We start from the raw sequence: 16,677 nt of genomic DNA, 5'->3' as shown, positions 1-16,677 counted from the left end.
TTGTCGCCTCTGGAAATGAGTGTTTACGACCTGTCGCCACTCGCGGCATGGCTTGCTTTTGTGCACGCTACCGCCGTTTACAATAAAAAAAAAGAGAGGATTTGTCTCATTAGCGAAACAATGGCAAGAGACTGCTATTTGTTGTTACTTACACTGCTGCTTTCTTCGATAATGATCAACAACCACAAAATAATAGACTGCGTATGATAGAAGCTGTTCTGAATGAAAGTTTAGCGAAAATTTTTCTCCGTTTGAAAATCTTTGCAGATGCCTCTTTAGTACATTACATGCTGCCCAGAAATTGTAGTCATCTTAGATTTGAAAATCTAGTCAGTTGCCGTGCTTCATTTCTGACTGTATCACTATTACACATAAGAATAACACGAATATAAACATGACATGATATATGTATTCTTCCATGTTTGCTGTTGTCTCGCTATAGTTTCGTAGTTTATTAGGCAGACAGGATTTAAATGAAATAGCAGCAAACACGAAAGAATACATGGCATAATGTTTACATTCATATTATTCTTATGCTGAAGAGAATACTGCATGTGATTCATGATTCATAAAAGTTCCTTTTAGCAACCCTCTCTTGTCACAGGTAGGAAAAAATTCAGAATGTAGATTTGGCCATATTGACATACGTGCCAAACAGTCTTGCCAGTCGAATTTTCGTAGTAGATTTTTAGTGATGACTTCAAATTCAGAGTGTTTTGTTGTTGTCTTCAGTCCGTAGATTGGTTTGATGCAGCTCTCCACACTTTTCTATCCTGTTCAATGCAGAGTAGCAACACATATAAAATAAGAATGAAAATAACTTAGAAATTAAATGCTGAAATTTAAGACAAAATTTTATTAGGTTTTGTATACATCTTACTCAAAATGTTTAAAATGTCAGTCATGATTCTGAATTACTATCACTTGATTCTTTGTTGCTCATTTCTTCATACAGAGCATCTTCCTCCATACCACATAGTGCATTGGATAGTGAACATTTTTTAATTCCTTGATGCACAGTCTGATTTGGAACACACTTCCATGCATCATAAATCCATTGGCATACTTGTGACAAACTTGCGCGTTTTACACGTCCTGTTGGTGTCAGTTGTCTGTCACTTTTCGAAAGCCAGTCTGTGTACATGCGTTTAAGGTTGTCCTTAAATGGTTTATTCATACAGACGTCTGGTGGTTGCAGAATTGGCCTCATTCTGCCTGGAATTACTGCCAAGTCCATTTTGCTTTCCTCTAATTTTCATATTACTGCAGGTGTTGTATGACCTGCATACACATCAGACTGCATGAACGAAGCATTGCGCCAGGACGACGATTCCACACACGCCTAATTCATTCCAGCAACATGTCCTCCCAAAACCACCAAGTTTCGTTTGCTTGTACAATTACAGTTGTTGGTAACACTTCCGATTCCGGTGAAGTCTTTCGCTTGAAAACTATGAATGAGGGTAATTTATGTTCATCTGCTGTTGCAAGCAAGCATGACGGACATCCACTGTTTTTCACCCCCTAATGTAAGAACACTTACGTCTTTCTTTCCTTTGGCGTCAACCGTATAGTTTGACGGCATGTCAAAATATACGGGAGTTTGGTTAGCATTTCCTGTCTGACCAAGAAGGTATTGCTTTTCTGTGCGCCGCCTAATTATGAAGTGCTGAAATTCCACAAGATTTTCTACTTAATTTTTCGGAAGCTTCTTGCAACTGAACTTGGCCTCCGAAGTGAAAAACCCCAACGCTTCATAAACAGATCAATCCAGCTGCGACTAGCCTTAAAATTTTAGATTTTTTTATCTCTAGAAGTTTCATGTGTCTTAATTTTTAAAATTTCGGCATTCTGAGGCAGGAATTTCTGACGCTGTTTCTTAACAAATTCATTTAAAATCACTTCTCATACATGATATCAGCCACACTTTGGCCCACTAAATGCTTTCCTGCTACTTAAACATTCAAATAATTTGTCTCTGCAGTCACCATCGCCTGACGTTGCTCTCATCAATCCCATATTGCAGACCTGCAGCACGATGAGAACTTTGTTCCACAAAAGAAATAACTCCCCTCTTGAATTTGGCACTATAATGAAAGCGCTTCATTATGGTTCACTAACACCAACAAGCACTTCAGAAAATTCCACGAAGCAATAGGTGCCTTGTGCCTTGTGCATTGTTGGTATTTTTCTGTAAAGAAAATTTTTTTTTTTTTTGCCACGAATGTTTGAAAGGCTGCTACATTCGAAGATGAACAATGCAGAATTTCTATTTCCTTCATTGGATAATGTATGAAAATGCAATGGTCGATGCTCGGGGCAGAGAAAAAAAGCTCGTCTTCTACCTTTTATTTTAATTTATTTACTGAGGCAGAGGTTTTGATGCCAGTATTTATCTTTATGCCTGCAAAGCATGGCTGTGTAGTACTACATATATTCAATGACAGAAGTTAGTTGTGGCAGCACCTACAAACATTCTTCAGAACTTCCGCTTACTTTGCACTCGATTCTAAGCCGCAGGCGGTTTTTTGGATTACAAACACTGAAAAAAAAGTGCGGCTTAGATTCGAGTAAATACGGTACACCCTTAACCTTGTGGAATGTGAAAAGCCTAGTGCTTGCATGGCCGTAGATTTGAGTGCCACATATGTTGTCTACCCACAATCAAATGCGCTGAATTCATTCTGGGTGCCCGTCCTGTGCTTTACTGTCACGTCATAACTTGTACAAGCTCTAATACATTCCAAGACACGTGTTGCACTTAACTTTTCCATTTGTCATGCCAACAGTTGTTTTTCCAGTACAGTAGATATCTTCAGTTCATTTGCTCATGACTGAATATCTTTACTAATCATGTAACCATAACTAACACAAGTGTAAATTGTGTGGAAGTTCAGTAACAATCAATTATCAAACCTGAAGCTGGAAATGTTCTAGAATGTGCACTGGTTTTGGCAAAGATCACATGTTTGTTTATACAGTGTGTACCGTTATAAAATCATAAATCAGACCAATGTTTCAATGTTTTTTTAGTTGTGTACATTTTGTAAACTGTGGTGTCTTTGAAGTAATCATGTATCTGTATTTTGAACAGGGTTTCAGACACCTTTTGAAGTATCTTGTGTTTTACATGTGGGCTTCATATTGGAAAGGCTGATGAAACACAACTTTTAGACTGTTAAAGGACTATTAAACCATCATTTACTTCCTAATAATTCTATTTTTAGCAATTGGTGTCCTCAATTTTTTTTTATTTTTTTTTTTTTTTATATATACTGTGGACTGTTCTGATCCCATTGAAATCTTTGAAATCCATTTTCTTCCATGTTTCTGCATGCCATGCAGTGACCCTCTTTAAATATATATGTGTTCAGATTGTAAACTGGTCTTTTCTTGAAATTCTGAACTGCTGCACCTATAATTAACTTTTCTTCAGACATCACTGGGGCAGCTTATTGGATTTTATGCCTACTGCAGAATAATTAATGACATTTTCTGTTCCGGTGTCTTGTGTTGTGGTGTGGTGTCATACTTCAGGGTGTGATCTTCATACTTCAGGGTGTGCTCTTTAGTCTTGCAGTGCACCACACTACTCCAAACAGGACACTGACTCACGGATGTTACACAACTCCAAGCAGGTACTGCAACTCATAGTATGATCACCATCCCATCTTGAAGACATGCAGCATCCATCTATAAGTGTCACATGCAAAACAGATACAAAAATACATAAAGATTCCTGCTTCTTAATCAGTAAATTATTATATTGTTTCGATTCATCACTCTCCTGGAGCATTATGTAACACCACACCTTTGTGAATGTTATATTTTTCATATTGCGACCTCCTGCTGTCACTGTGAAAAAGCTTGGGTGGCAGCATCAATAACTGTTTGTAGTTGGGTTTTGGGAGGTGTGTCAAACAGATAAAATACCCAAGACCAATAATTAAACTAGCTATTGAGTCAGTATCAAGAGCAGTGTAATTACTTTCAGTTTTATTACAGTCATGCTTTGTATTGTTCTGGAGAAATCTTATGACTTAAAATAATCCGCAAGACAGTTGCTTATAGGTTTTTGTTGATACCTGTGTTGGTTTGCTGCCACTAATCCAACAATCCAAACTGTCCCTGCATAACTTTCACATTGTTGTGATGCGTTTTCCAAAAACATGATATACACAAAAATACCTAGTTGAATAAATTTGCGGTTTATGACAGTCATATGATAATATATAATTGTCTTTTATATTTATATCTTGCCATTGGTGGGGAGGCTTGTGTGCCTCAATGATACAGATAACTGTATTGTAGGTGTAACCACAATGGAGGGGTATGTGTTGAGAGGCCACACAAATGCATGGTTTCAGAAGAGGAGCAGCAGCCTTTTCAGTAATTGCAGGACAACAGTCTGGATGATTGACTGATGTGATGTGGCCTTGTGACGTCAACCAAAATGGCATTGCTGTGCTGGTACTGCAAGGGGAAACTACAGTAGTAATTTTTCCCAAAAGCATGCAGATCTACTGTATGGTCAAATGTCGACAGCATTCTCTTGGATAAAATATTCCAGAGGTAAAATATTCCCCCATTCAGGTCTCCGGGGAGGAGTACTCAGGAGGATGTCGTCATCAGGAGAAACAAAACTGGTGTGCTGTGGATCGGAGTGTGTAATGTTAGATCCCTTAACTGGACAGGTAGGTTAGAAAATTTAAGGGAAATGGGAAGGTTGTAGTTAGATATTGTGGGAATTAGTGAAGTTTGGTGGCAAGTGGTCAGATGAATACAGAGCTATAAATGCTAAATCAAATGGGTGTATTGCAGTAGTAGGTTTAATAATGTTGTTGTTGTTGTTGTTGTTGTTGTGGTCTTCAGTCCTGAGACTGGTTTGATGCAGCTCTCCATGCTAATCTATCCTGTGCAAGCTTCTTCATCTCCCAGTACCTACTGCAACCTACATCCTTCTGAATCTGCTTAGTGTATTCATCTCTTGGTCTCCCTCTACTATTTTTACCCTCCACAGTGCCCTCCAATGCTAAATTTGTAATCCCTTGATGCCTCAAAACATGTCCTACCAACCGATCCCTTCTTCTAGTCAAGTTGTGCCACAAACTTCTCTTCTCCCCAATCCTATTCAATACCTCCTCATTAGTTACGTGATCTACCCACCTTATCTTCAGCATTCTTCTGTAGCACCATATTTCGAAAGCTTTTATTCTCTTCTTGTCCAAACTAGTTATCGTCCATGTTTCACTTCCATACATGGCTACACTCCATACAAATACTTTCAGAAACGACTTCCTGACACTTAAATCTATACTCGATGTTAACAAATTTCTCTTCTTGAGAAACGCTTTCCTTGCCATTGCCAGTCTACATTTTATATCCTCTCTACTTCGACCATCATCAGTTATTTTACTCCCTAAATAGCAAAACTCCTTTACTACTTTAAGTATCTCATTTCCTAATCTAATTCCCTCAGCATCACCCGACTTAATTTGACTACATTCCATTATCCTCGTTTTGCTTTTGTTGATGTTCATCTTATATCCTCTTTTCAAGACACTGTCCATTCCGTTCAACTGCTCTTCCAAGTCCTTTGCTGTCTCTGACAGAATTACAATGTCATCGGCGAACCTCAAAGTTTTTACTTCTTCTCCATGAATTTTAATACCTACTCTGAATTTTTCTTTTGTTTCCTTTACTGCTTGCTCAGTATACAGATTGAATAACATCGGGGAGAGGCTACAACCCTGTCTCACTCCCTTCCCAACCACTGCTTCCCTTTCGTGCCCCCCGACTCTTAAAACTGCCATCTGGTTTCTGTACAAATTATAAATAGCCTTTCGCTCCCTGTATTTTACCCCTGCCACCTTCAGAATTTGAAAGAGAGTATTCCAGTTAACATTGTCAAAAGCTTTCTCTAAGTCTACAAATGCTAGAAACATAGGTTTGCCTTTTCTTAATCTTTCTTCTAAGATAAGTCGTAAGGTCAGTATTGCCTCACGTGTTCCAACATTTCTACGAAATCCAAACTGAACTTCCCTGAGGTCGGCTTCTACCAGTTTTTCCATTCGTCTGTAAAGAATTCGCGTTAGTATTTTGCGGCTGTGACTTATTAAACTGATAGTTCGGTAATATTCACATCTGTCAACACCTGCTTTCTTTGGGATTGGAATTATTATATTCTTCTTGAAGTCTGAGGGTATTTCGGCTGTCTCAGACATCGTGCTCACCAGATGGTAGAGTTTTGTCATGACTGGCTCTCCCGAGGCCATCAGTAGTTCTAATGGAATGTTGTCTACTCTCGGGGCCTTGTTTTGACTCATGTCTTTCAGTGCTCTGTCAAACTCTTCACGCAGTATCTTATCTCCCATTTCGTCTTCATCTACATCCTCTTCCATTTCCATAATATTGTCCTCAAGTACATAGCCCTTGTATAAACCCTCTATATACTCCTTCCACCTTTCTGCCTTCCCTTCTTTGCTTAGAACTGGGTTGCCATCTGAGCTCTTGATATTCATACAAGTGGTTCTCTTCTTTCCAAAGGTCTCTTTAATTTTCCTGTAGGCAGTATCTATCTTACCCCTAGTGAGACAGGTCTCTACATCCTTACATTTGTTCTCTAGCCATCCCTGCTTAGCCATTTTGCACTCCCTATCGATCTCATTTTTGAGACGTTTGTATTCCTTTTTGCCTGCTTCATTTACTGCATTTTTATATTTTCTCCTTTCATCAATTAAATTCAATATTTCTTCTGTTACCCAAGGATTTCTATTAGCCCTCGTCTTTTTACCTACTTGATCATCTGCTGCTTTCACTACTTCATCCCTCAGAGCTACCCATTCTTCTTCTACTGTATTTCTTTCCTCCATTCCTGTCAATTGTTCCCTTATGCTCTCCCTCAAACTCTCTACAACCTCTGGTTCTTTCAGTTTATCCAGGTCCCATCTCCTTAAATTCCCACCTTTTTGCAGTTTCTTCAGTTTCAATCTGCAGTTCATAACCAATAGATTGTGGTCAGAATCCACAACTGCCCCAGGAAATGTCTTACAATTTAAAACCTGGTTCCTAAATCTCTGTCTTACCATTATATAATCTATCTGATACCTTTTAGTATCTCCAGGATTCTTCCAGGTATACAACCTTCTTTTATGATTCTTAAACCAAGTGTTAGCTATGATTAAGTTATACTCTGTGCAAAATTCTACAAGGCGGCTTCCTCTTTCATTAATTTTCGTCTCCCTTCACTACCTGAATAATTTCTTTTATCTCGTCATACATTTCATCTATTTCTTCATCATCTGCAGAGCTAGTTGGCATATAAACTTGTACTACTGTTGTAGGCATGGGCTTTGTGTCTATCTTGGCCACAATAATGCGTTCACTATGCCGTTTGTAGTAGCTAACCCGCACTCCTATTTTTTTATTCATTATTAAACCTACTCCTGCATTACCCGTATTTGGTTTTGTATTTATAACCCTGTAATCACCTGACCAAAAGTCTTGTTCCTCCTGCCACCGAACTTCACTAATTCCCACTATATCTAACTTTAACCTATCCATTTCCCTTTTTAAATTTTCTAACCTAACTGCCCGATTAAGGGATCTGACTTTCCACGCTCCGATCCGTAGAACGCCAGTTTTCTTTCTCCTGATAACGACGTCCTCCTGAGTAGTCCCCGCTCGGAGATCCAGATGGGGGACTATTTTACCTCCGGAATATTTTACCCAAGAGGACGCCATCATCATTTAATCATACAGTAAAGCTGCATGTCCTCGGGAAAAATTACGACTGTAGTTTCCCCTTGCTTTCAGCCGTTCGCAGTACCAGCACAGCAAGGCCGTTTTGGTTAGTGTTACAAGGCCAGATCAGTCAATCATCCAGACTGTTGCCCCTGCAACTACTGTAAAGGCTGCTGCCCCTCTTCAGTAACCACATGTTTGTCTGGCCTCTCAACAGATACCCCTCCGTTGTGGTTGCACCTACGGTACGGCCATCTGTATCGCTGAGGCACACAAGCCTCCCCACCAACGGCAAGGTCCATGGTTCATGGGGGGGGGGGGGGGGTTTAATAATAATGAATAAAAAAATTAGGAATGTAGGTAAGCTACCATGAACAGCATAGTGAACACATTATTGTAGCCAAGATAGACCACAGTAATGCAAATTTATATGCCAACTGGCTCTGCTGATGATAAAGAGATTGAATAAGTGTATGATGACATAAAAGAAATCATTCAGATAGTTAAGGGAGACAAAAATTTAATAGTAATGGGCACCTGGAATTTGATAGTAAGAAAAGGAAGAGAACAAAAAATTGAAGGCGAATATGGACTGGGGGAAGTAATGAATGAGGAATCCACCTGGTAGAATTTTGCACAGAGATCAATTTAATTATTGCCAACACCTGATTTATGAATCATGAAAGAAGGTCGTACACTTGGAAGAGAGCTGGAGACACCCGAAGGTTTCTATATTGATTATATAACAGGAAGACAGAGATTTCGGAACCAGATTTTAAATTGTAAGATATTTCCAGGGGCATAAGTGAGCCCTGGCCACAAAGTATTGGTTATGAACTGTAAATTAAAATGGAAGAAATTGTAAAAGGGTAGGAAATTAAAGCAATGGTTAAATTGAAAGATCCAGATGTTGTTAGGAATTTCAGAGGGTGCAATGACAAGAACAGGGGAAGGAATACAGTAGAAGATGAATGGGCAGCTTTGTGAGATGAATTAGCGAAGGCACCAGAGGATTAAGTAGGTAAAAAGACAAAACCAAGTAGAAATCCTTGGATAATACAGGAGATATTGGATTTAATTGATGAAAGTAGAAAATATAAAAATGCAGCAAATGAAGCAGGTGAAAGACAATACAAATGTCTAAAAGTGAGATTGACAGGAAGCGGAAAATGGCTAAGCAAGAATGATTACAGGGCAAATGCAAGGATTTAGAAGCATATACCCCCAGGGGAAAGACAGATACCGCCTACAGCAAAATTAAAGGGACCTTTGAAGAAAAGTAAAAAGCTATATGAACATCAAAAGCTCTTATGGAATACCAGTCCTAAGCAAAGAAGGGAAATCTGAAAGATGGAAGGAGTATATAGAAGGTCTATACAAGGGAGGTGAACTTGAAGGCAACATTATAGAAACAGAAGAGGACATACATTAAGATGAGATGGGAACATGATGCTGCGAGAAGAATTTGACAGAACACTGAAAGACTTAAGTTGAAACAAGGCTCCAGGAGTAGGTGACATTCCATCAGAACTACGTATAGCTTTGGGAGAGCCAGCCATGACAAAACTCTTCATCTGGTGTGCAAGATGTATGAGACAGGTGACACACTCTCAGAGTTTAGATGAACATAATAATTCCAATTCCAAAGAAATCAGATGCTGATAGGTGTGAATATTACCAAACTATCAGTTTAATAGGTCATGGTTGCAAAATGTTGACAAAATTATTTACAGAAGAATGGAGAACCTGGTAGAAGGTCATCAGGGAAGATCAGTTTGAATTCCGGAGAAATGTAGGAACACTCGAGGCAGTACTGTCCCTATGACTTCCCTCAGAAGACAGATTAAGGAAAGACAAACATACATTTATAGCATTTGTACACTTAGAGAAAGTTTTTGACAATGTTGACTGGAATACTCTCTTTGAAATTCTGAATATAACATGTAAAATACAGGGAACGAAAGGCTATTTACAACTTGTACATAGATCAGACAGCAGTTATGAGAGTTGAGGTACATGAGAGGGAAGCAGTGGTTGAGAAGGGAGCGAGACGGTGTTGTAGCCTACCCTCAATGTCATTCATTCTGTACACTGAGCAAGCAGTAAAGTAAACAAAAGAAAAATTTGATCTGGGAATTAAGGTTCAAGGAGAAGAAATAAAAACTTGGAGGCTTGGTGATGACATTGTTTTTCTGTCAGAGACGGCAAAGGACTTGAAAGAGCAGTTGAACAGAAAGGACAGTGTCTTGAAAGGAGGCTATAAGATAAACATCAACGAAAGCAAAACAAGAATAATGGAATGTAGTCTAATTAAACCAGGTGATGCTGAGGGAATTAGATTGGGAAATGAGACACTTAAAGTAGTAGATGAGTTTTGCTGTATCAGCAGCAAAACAATTAATGATGGCTGAAGCAGAGAGGATATAAAATGTAGACTAACAATGACAAGAAAAATGTTTCGAAGAGGAGAAGTTTGTTAATAACAAATATGAATTTGAGTGTCAGGAAGTATTTTATGAAAGTTTTGGTATGGAGTGTAGCCAAGTATGGAGGTGAAACACGGATGGTAAACATTTTAGACAAAAAGAGAATAGAAGCTTTTGAAATGTGGCGTTATAGATGATTGCTGAGTATTAGATAGGTAGATCATGTAACGAATGAGATTCTGTATAGAATTGGGCAGAAAAGAAATTTGTGGCACAGTCCGACTAGGAGAAGGGATAAGTTGATAGATCACATTCAGAGACCTAATGGGACATTAGTTTAGTACAGGAGGGACATTTGGGGGGGGGGGGGGGGAGTCATAGGAGGAGATCAACAGAGTAATACAGTAAGCAGATTCAGAAGGATCTAGATTGTAGTAGTTATTTGGAGATGAAGAGGCTTGCGCAGTATAGAGAAGCATGGAGAGCTGCATCAAACTAGCCTTAGGACTGAAGTCCACAACAACAATTGCCTTATACAATCGTTTTTGTAGATACATGTTCACTTAAATTTCATATTTACTAATGCTAGCATTTTGCAATCCGAAAGTGCATTGTTTGCTGTATGTTGAACAAAGGCTTTTATCATCAGTTTGGCACCTTCTTGTTTTTTTCTGGATGTTTTTTGTCTCCCTGCTTTTCAAAAAAAAAAAAGTGTTCACTGTAATTAGCTGGATTTTGTGAAGAAAAACGCTAAGTGTCTCCTCTGTGATCTGGTAACTTACTTTTTTCAGTCTTTTCAATTGTAACAAACCAGACTTCTTATAGGTCCAGTCTGACTTGGCCCAGGTCACACTGTTGACCCATTCCCAGGAGATGGATGGCAGGTTGGGGGCAGTCCACATGTGCAAATAAAAGGGTCCAGTCCAGGGCATTCCTCTCATATGCAGGCAATATTTCATCAAAATTAGCCAGAATCTTAAGTAAACGTCATGTCAAAGTAATCTTACACTCACCTACAAAGACTTGGGCTCTTTGCAGTTCAGTAAAGAATGACCCGGGATTGTGGGTGGCTGAACAAAATACTTTGTCAGTGTGGCAAAACCTACATTGGTCAGACAACACGCACAGTGCGTGGAAGGTGCATTGAAAGTGATCGCCACACTTATCGCCTTTCATAATTCAGTAAGTCAGCCATAGCCGAGCTTTGTATCTCCGTGGGACATTCCTGGATTTTTCTTCCACAGAAATCTTGGCCTCAATGAAATCTTTCTGGGATTCAGTTATTAAGGAATCGGTGGAAATACGTTTGGTGGAAGATCTGATTAATCATGATGGCAGTTTTCAACTGTATAAGGTGTTGGATCTGGTGATTTCTTTAATATCTTCAGAAAGAAAACATTTTATGACTAAGGACATGTCTAACAACAGTTAATTTTATTAATTTGTCATCTGAATTTTAACTCTCTGATCCCACATTCTGACAGAGTGCATGTAGTATCACCACTACGCTTGTGTCTGTGAGCCATAGATGGACCAGTCTTCCAGGAGGGTGCAAAACTCAACAGAAGTTGCTCAAGTAGCAGCGGTCTTTGTGCATTTATTGCCATGCCAGTCATTGGTATGAAGTTAGCAATGTGAACTAGCATTCTCTGGTAAAAAAAACACTCACCTGAAAATGGGTAGATGGTTGTCAGAGGAAATATTGTGCCAAGAAGTTGATGTCATCTGGCCGCAATTCCAAAACTTTATGGAATATTTTCATAGTACTAATGTAAAAATAACAAACTGTGGTTGTACGTTTCTGGCAAAGTGTTCATGTCATTAATACAGTGACCCATTTGTGGTAAAGTTGATGTGAAGAACCCCAGTTCAGTTTTTCAGTAATTCAGTATAGTTAACATTCCTTAGGGTACACTGCAGTACAGTCACTGTAATCTTACATTCACCATTCTAAGATGCTCAATAAAATGACACTGTGTAGATGTACAATTCGAGGAAGAATGGATTATTTGTCTACATATATTCTCTTTTGCTAATTGTTTGCACTTTTTGTGGTCAGATGTTAGGAATTTTTGATTTGGTTGAACAAGTGTCAGTTTAATCGAAGGTGTTTCATCAACTTTTTTGATACCTGATGGCTGTAATTAAACTGGTGCAGTGTGGACTGTATACATCGTAGAATGGTGAAATATTGTCGCTGTGTTCCTTAATCGGTGCCCTTGCAGAGTATGTTGAAAAAATAATAGTTCCACTTTCTGCCACCAGGTGAAAATATGGCACTGTAAGCAGTCGGAATGTGGTGTGGATGCAGGAAAAGGGGAGGAACAAACAAACACATGATAAGGGTGGGTCTGGCATGTTTATTAGAATAAGGTCACAGTGTTCAGTATGGTCTCTAGACTCAGCAACATGCTGTATCTGTAACAGGGCAATGGTCATCAGTTACTCACAGCATATCTGGTGTAATCAGAGTGACATGTCATTGTAAGCTCCACTTCAGATCAAGAAAAGTCTGGATACATGCCTGATAGACATGATCTTTCAGATAGCCCCACAGTTGGAAGCCACATGGATTTAGGTTGTAGGATCTGGAAGACCGCACATCTTGAAATTACCTAGAGGTGATGTGGTCATTACTGGATGTTTCTCAAAGCTGGTCTTTGACCTTGCAACTGATACATGATCTTGGCCCATATTGTTTAAAAATAATGGTGTTGACACAGTTGAATTCTTGCAAAGCTGGAATGACATGTTGCACGAGGATGTCCTTATAATGTGCAGATGTTACTGTACACCTAGAGGTTCACAAGGTGTCATCTCCTTGAAGCAAAGTGGACCGATCATAAAGTAGCTTGTGAAACCACACCACACCACACAGTCACAGAAGCAGAGTGCAGTGGATGTTCCTGCACAACATGTGGCAGAGTAGAACCAAGTATGGGACAGTTCTCTTCATTCACGTCACCTATTTGGGGGTTTTTATTTGCTGCATATTCTGAATCTTTTGGCGATAGCAGTGTAAAACGTGGCGAAAAATCTTTTGCATGGTTCACCAGAGGAGAGGCAATTCCTATGATATAACTCGAGCACTAGCTGCAGAATTTTAGGCATGTGCTGCATGGTCAGCTATAGCTACAACTGCCATGGGAATGGATACCTCTCTTTCCCTACAGCACCATCTTATTCAACTGTTTCTTCAAATTTCTTGATCATTGATCATAGTCTGTAGCCTGTTGAATGACATGGGCCTCTTTACAGCTGTTTGTGTCAGCAATATTACTGCAATGCAAAACTGCTATTGCTGCCATTCTGATAAAACTGCTTTACCAGCAGTGCACACTCTTCAATAGCCATTGCATTTCGTGTGGAAAGCTTCAACCATCTTAACCCTTTACACCAACAGTCACTTCACAAAAGAAATCAACATGTGTCACCAAGTGACAAACGGGATACTTATGTCAAAACAGGAAACATTCCACATTCTGACTGATTACAACACCATATTTTCACCTTGTGGTAGAAAATTGAATCATTATTTTTTCAGCACACACTGCGAGTGCACTGATTAATGAACGTACCTATGATGTTTCAGTGTCCTGCGATGCATAAGCCCACACTGCAGCAGTTGGAACACCGTCAGTTCAATTGTACCCACCCTGTATATTAAAATAAAGATGCTTCGGAAGAAAGTACTATCATATAATTAGGAACCAAATTCAGCAGTTTATTGTAATTTACAGTATTTATCTTTTCTTCTGCACACTATCATTCAGTCTGAAGATACATTTGAAACAACAACAGTTCACCTGCCATGGTTCCAATATGGTAGTTGGAAATATTCCCTCTATAAGTAAGTTCATGAGTTTTGCTAATTAGAGATTAATTTATAGGTGGCATAATAGAATGACAGACACAGTTTTTGGGTGTTTCTTTGTTCACTTCATTTAAAATCTAGTGTGTTATGACTTTTAATTTATAAATATATTAGCAAATAATTAATTCCTTGGTTTTTTTAATAATGTACTAATGTTGGGTGCTATGAAACACTAATAGTTTTATCCTTGTGGGCATTTACTACTGTATTTGAGTTTTAAATGTTGTTTCCCCGGTTTGTGTTAATTGTGTGTGGTGCCTGCCCCATGCTTGCCTCTCCCTGGTGCTACATCAGCAATACTGCCGGTGATTGCAGTCCATCTCCTGCAACTATCGGAATAACAAAACCAATGGATGAGAAGGACCGGGAAGCAAATGAAGAACAGGCAAAAACAGTTATTGCTGTAGATCAGTCTCTGCCGACTACTACAGTTCAGATAAGGCTAGCAGATGGATCACGACTTGTTGGGCAGTTCAACCACTCTCACACAATTGGTGATGTGCGGAGGTATATCATCACGTATCCTTTACCAATGATCATCTGTTATTTGATTTCTTGTTTCAGTGGACTGCTTTGTGGAATATAATTTGTACTCTGCCAACCAATTTTCAACTTTTCTAAGTTTATTTTACAGGATTATCTGATATAAGAAAAGAGCACTAGAAATAGACGAAGTAGATTTTTGTAACTTCGAGTGCTTGCTGCAAATCCCCTGGACCTCAGTTTTAGCAAAGACAACAGGCTTACTTTAGGAGAAAAATAGCAGTTAAAAACCAGATATATGTGGACAAAATTCTAAGTATTACAGTGCTCAGTACAAAGTCACACTCTAACACAACATTTTATCAGGTGATATAGACTCACATGTGTGGATAGATTTTTGTACTTTATGTTAAGATTTTTTCTGTATATTCACTGATGGGGTAAGGGAAGATAATTTGTTACTATCATTGCACAATCTTTTATTAATCTATCTTCAAATTCTCTGTAGGAGAGAAATATTATTATTAGTTTCATCCATGAAAGCCAGATCTTGAAATTTTTCAGTGCCTTTGTTAGACTGTGTGCCAGTTTACATTTTTCAGCATTTCTGTTATTCTCTCTCACCACAGCAAGAAGTTTTTAATCTTTCACACCATCCGTTGTTAACGGACAATTTATCATATCATTTCAGCGTGGTATAGATCCCCCACACTTACCCAGCATTGCAGTAGGACCAGTCAGTTGTTGTACTATGTCTCTTTCATGGATAAATAGTAGCTTTTCATCCAACAAATAAATTAAAAAACACGTTCTCTTTACTTACAAGTGAGCCTCTGTGACACTTTATGTCTTCATACTCCACATTAATCTCGGATAGTTATATGACAGAACTAGCTAGCTGTGACTCATTAATTGTGGCTATTAAATGGATGGGATGAGAAGGGAAGACCATCCTGTCCAGTAAGTCTCCTCTGACAGGGGTTCTAGGTGACTTTTCTGAACTTTGCTCCTTTACCTAAATCTCTCCAGTCCTTTTCCTTCACCCCTCTTGCTTCCCCTTCAACTATTCTGTCAGAAGAAGGAGCCACTAGCTCCGAAAGCTTGTAAAAGTTAAACCTTTGTGTGTGTGGGGGGGGGGGGCATCCTGTGTCCCGTCCCGCCCTCTCCCCCCTCATGTTGCCACTTAGTGAGAAGATTTTTATCTATCCATTTACATTATATTGTCAGTAATTCATTATTTTCCTTGTTATAGAATATATTTTGTGTTTTACTGCTCCAACAAAAAGATTTGGATGACTACAGAATTGTTCAAGAAGGGGCTGCTAAGTCTGGGCAAAGATTTGAAAAATCTTGCTTTTGCTGGACAGTTATGCAGTTCAGAGTAACCCATCACCTCTGGATAATGTTAAACTTCAGATCATAAAGAAGTGATTGTGTTGGATAGCATTGAAGGAGGTCAGATGCCTGTTCTGGCAATGATAAAGTATGGAAGAATGTTACCCTGGTGCCGATTTTGAACTGTTTCAAAAAAACGTGGATTTGTCAAGGTGTCCCATAATACCTGCAGCTTTTTTCCTGACTTTGGAGTGACGTTTGATGAGTTCATGCATATATAATTGTTTACTTTTGGAAATTTTATTTGCCTTCCATTTGCAAAATGAAAAGAAATGTTATTATGAATGGTAAAGATACTTTTTCTCATTCCTCCCTGACCAAACTTCATTCAAATCATTGATCTTTTTCTGATAGCCCTTCAACTTTCAGTTAGTGGAAGTCGACTGTTTTTACTTTGTATGCCAATAGTTGTTTCCCTTAACCTGTGTATCTAGAGCTCGTCCTCAGTATGAGCATCAAGTCTTTTCTCTCCTGACAACGTTTCCTAGTAAGCAGTTGGATGACAATGCAGTCACACTCAAGCAAGCAGGAATACTGAATGCAGCCATACTCCAAAGGTTAACATAAGCTGATGACAAGAAAGCAACTGTTTCAAATGTGATAGCAGAGAAAAGTGACTCTTGTATGATTGCAGTGTGTTCTGTTTCTGCTATTTTTGTGTTACCAAACTGATGTAACATAATTTTGTGTGAAGCTGCCTGTGATTCATTTTATGTCACAAAAGTATATAAAAATTAATAAAATGTTATGACAATA

General features: G+C 38.8%; 1 protein-coding gene across 2 annotated transcripts in view; it reads left to right on the top strand.

The window, feature by feature from the left end:
- The window catches only part of LOC126262365 (NSFL1 cofactor p47), a 56,202-nt gene extending 39,525 nt beyond the window's left edge, over positions 1–16,677 (top strand). Inside the window, exons 7-8 of one of the 2 annotated variants that reach the window (XM_049958950.1) lie at positions 14,359–14,562; positions 16,356–16,677. In XM_049958950.1, coding sequence (XP_049814907.1) covers positions 14,359–14,562; positions 16,356–16,488 — 337 coding nt within the window. In that variant the 3' untranslated portion in view covers positions 16,489–16,677. Of the gene's footprint in view, positions 1–14,337; positions 14,563–16,355 lie in introns of both variants that reach the window. The other variant, XM_049958949.1, reaches the window with a different exon arrangement.

This window comes from Schistocerca nitens, chromosome 6, assembly GCF_023898315.1.
Source record: "Schistocerca nitens isolate TAMUIC-IGC-003100 chromosome 6, iqSchNite1.1, whole genome shotgun sequence".
NCBI classification, from domain to species: Eukaryota; Metazoa; Arthropoda; class Insecta; order Orthoptera; family Acrididae; genus Schistocerca; species Schistocerca nitens.
Note: the sequence above shows the minus strand (reverse complement) of the source record. Positions and strands in the feature narration are given on the sequence as shown.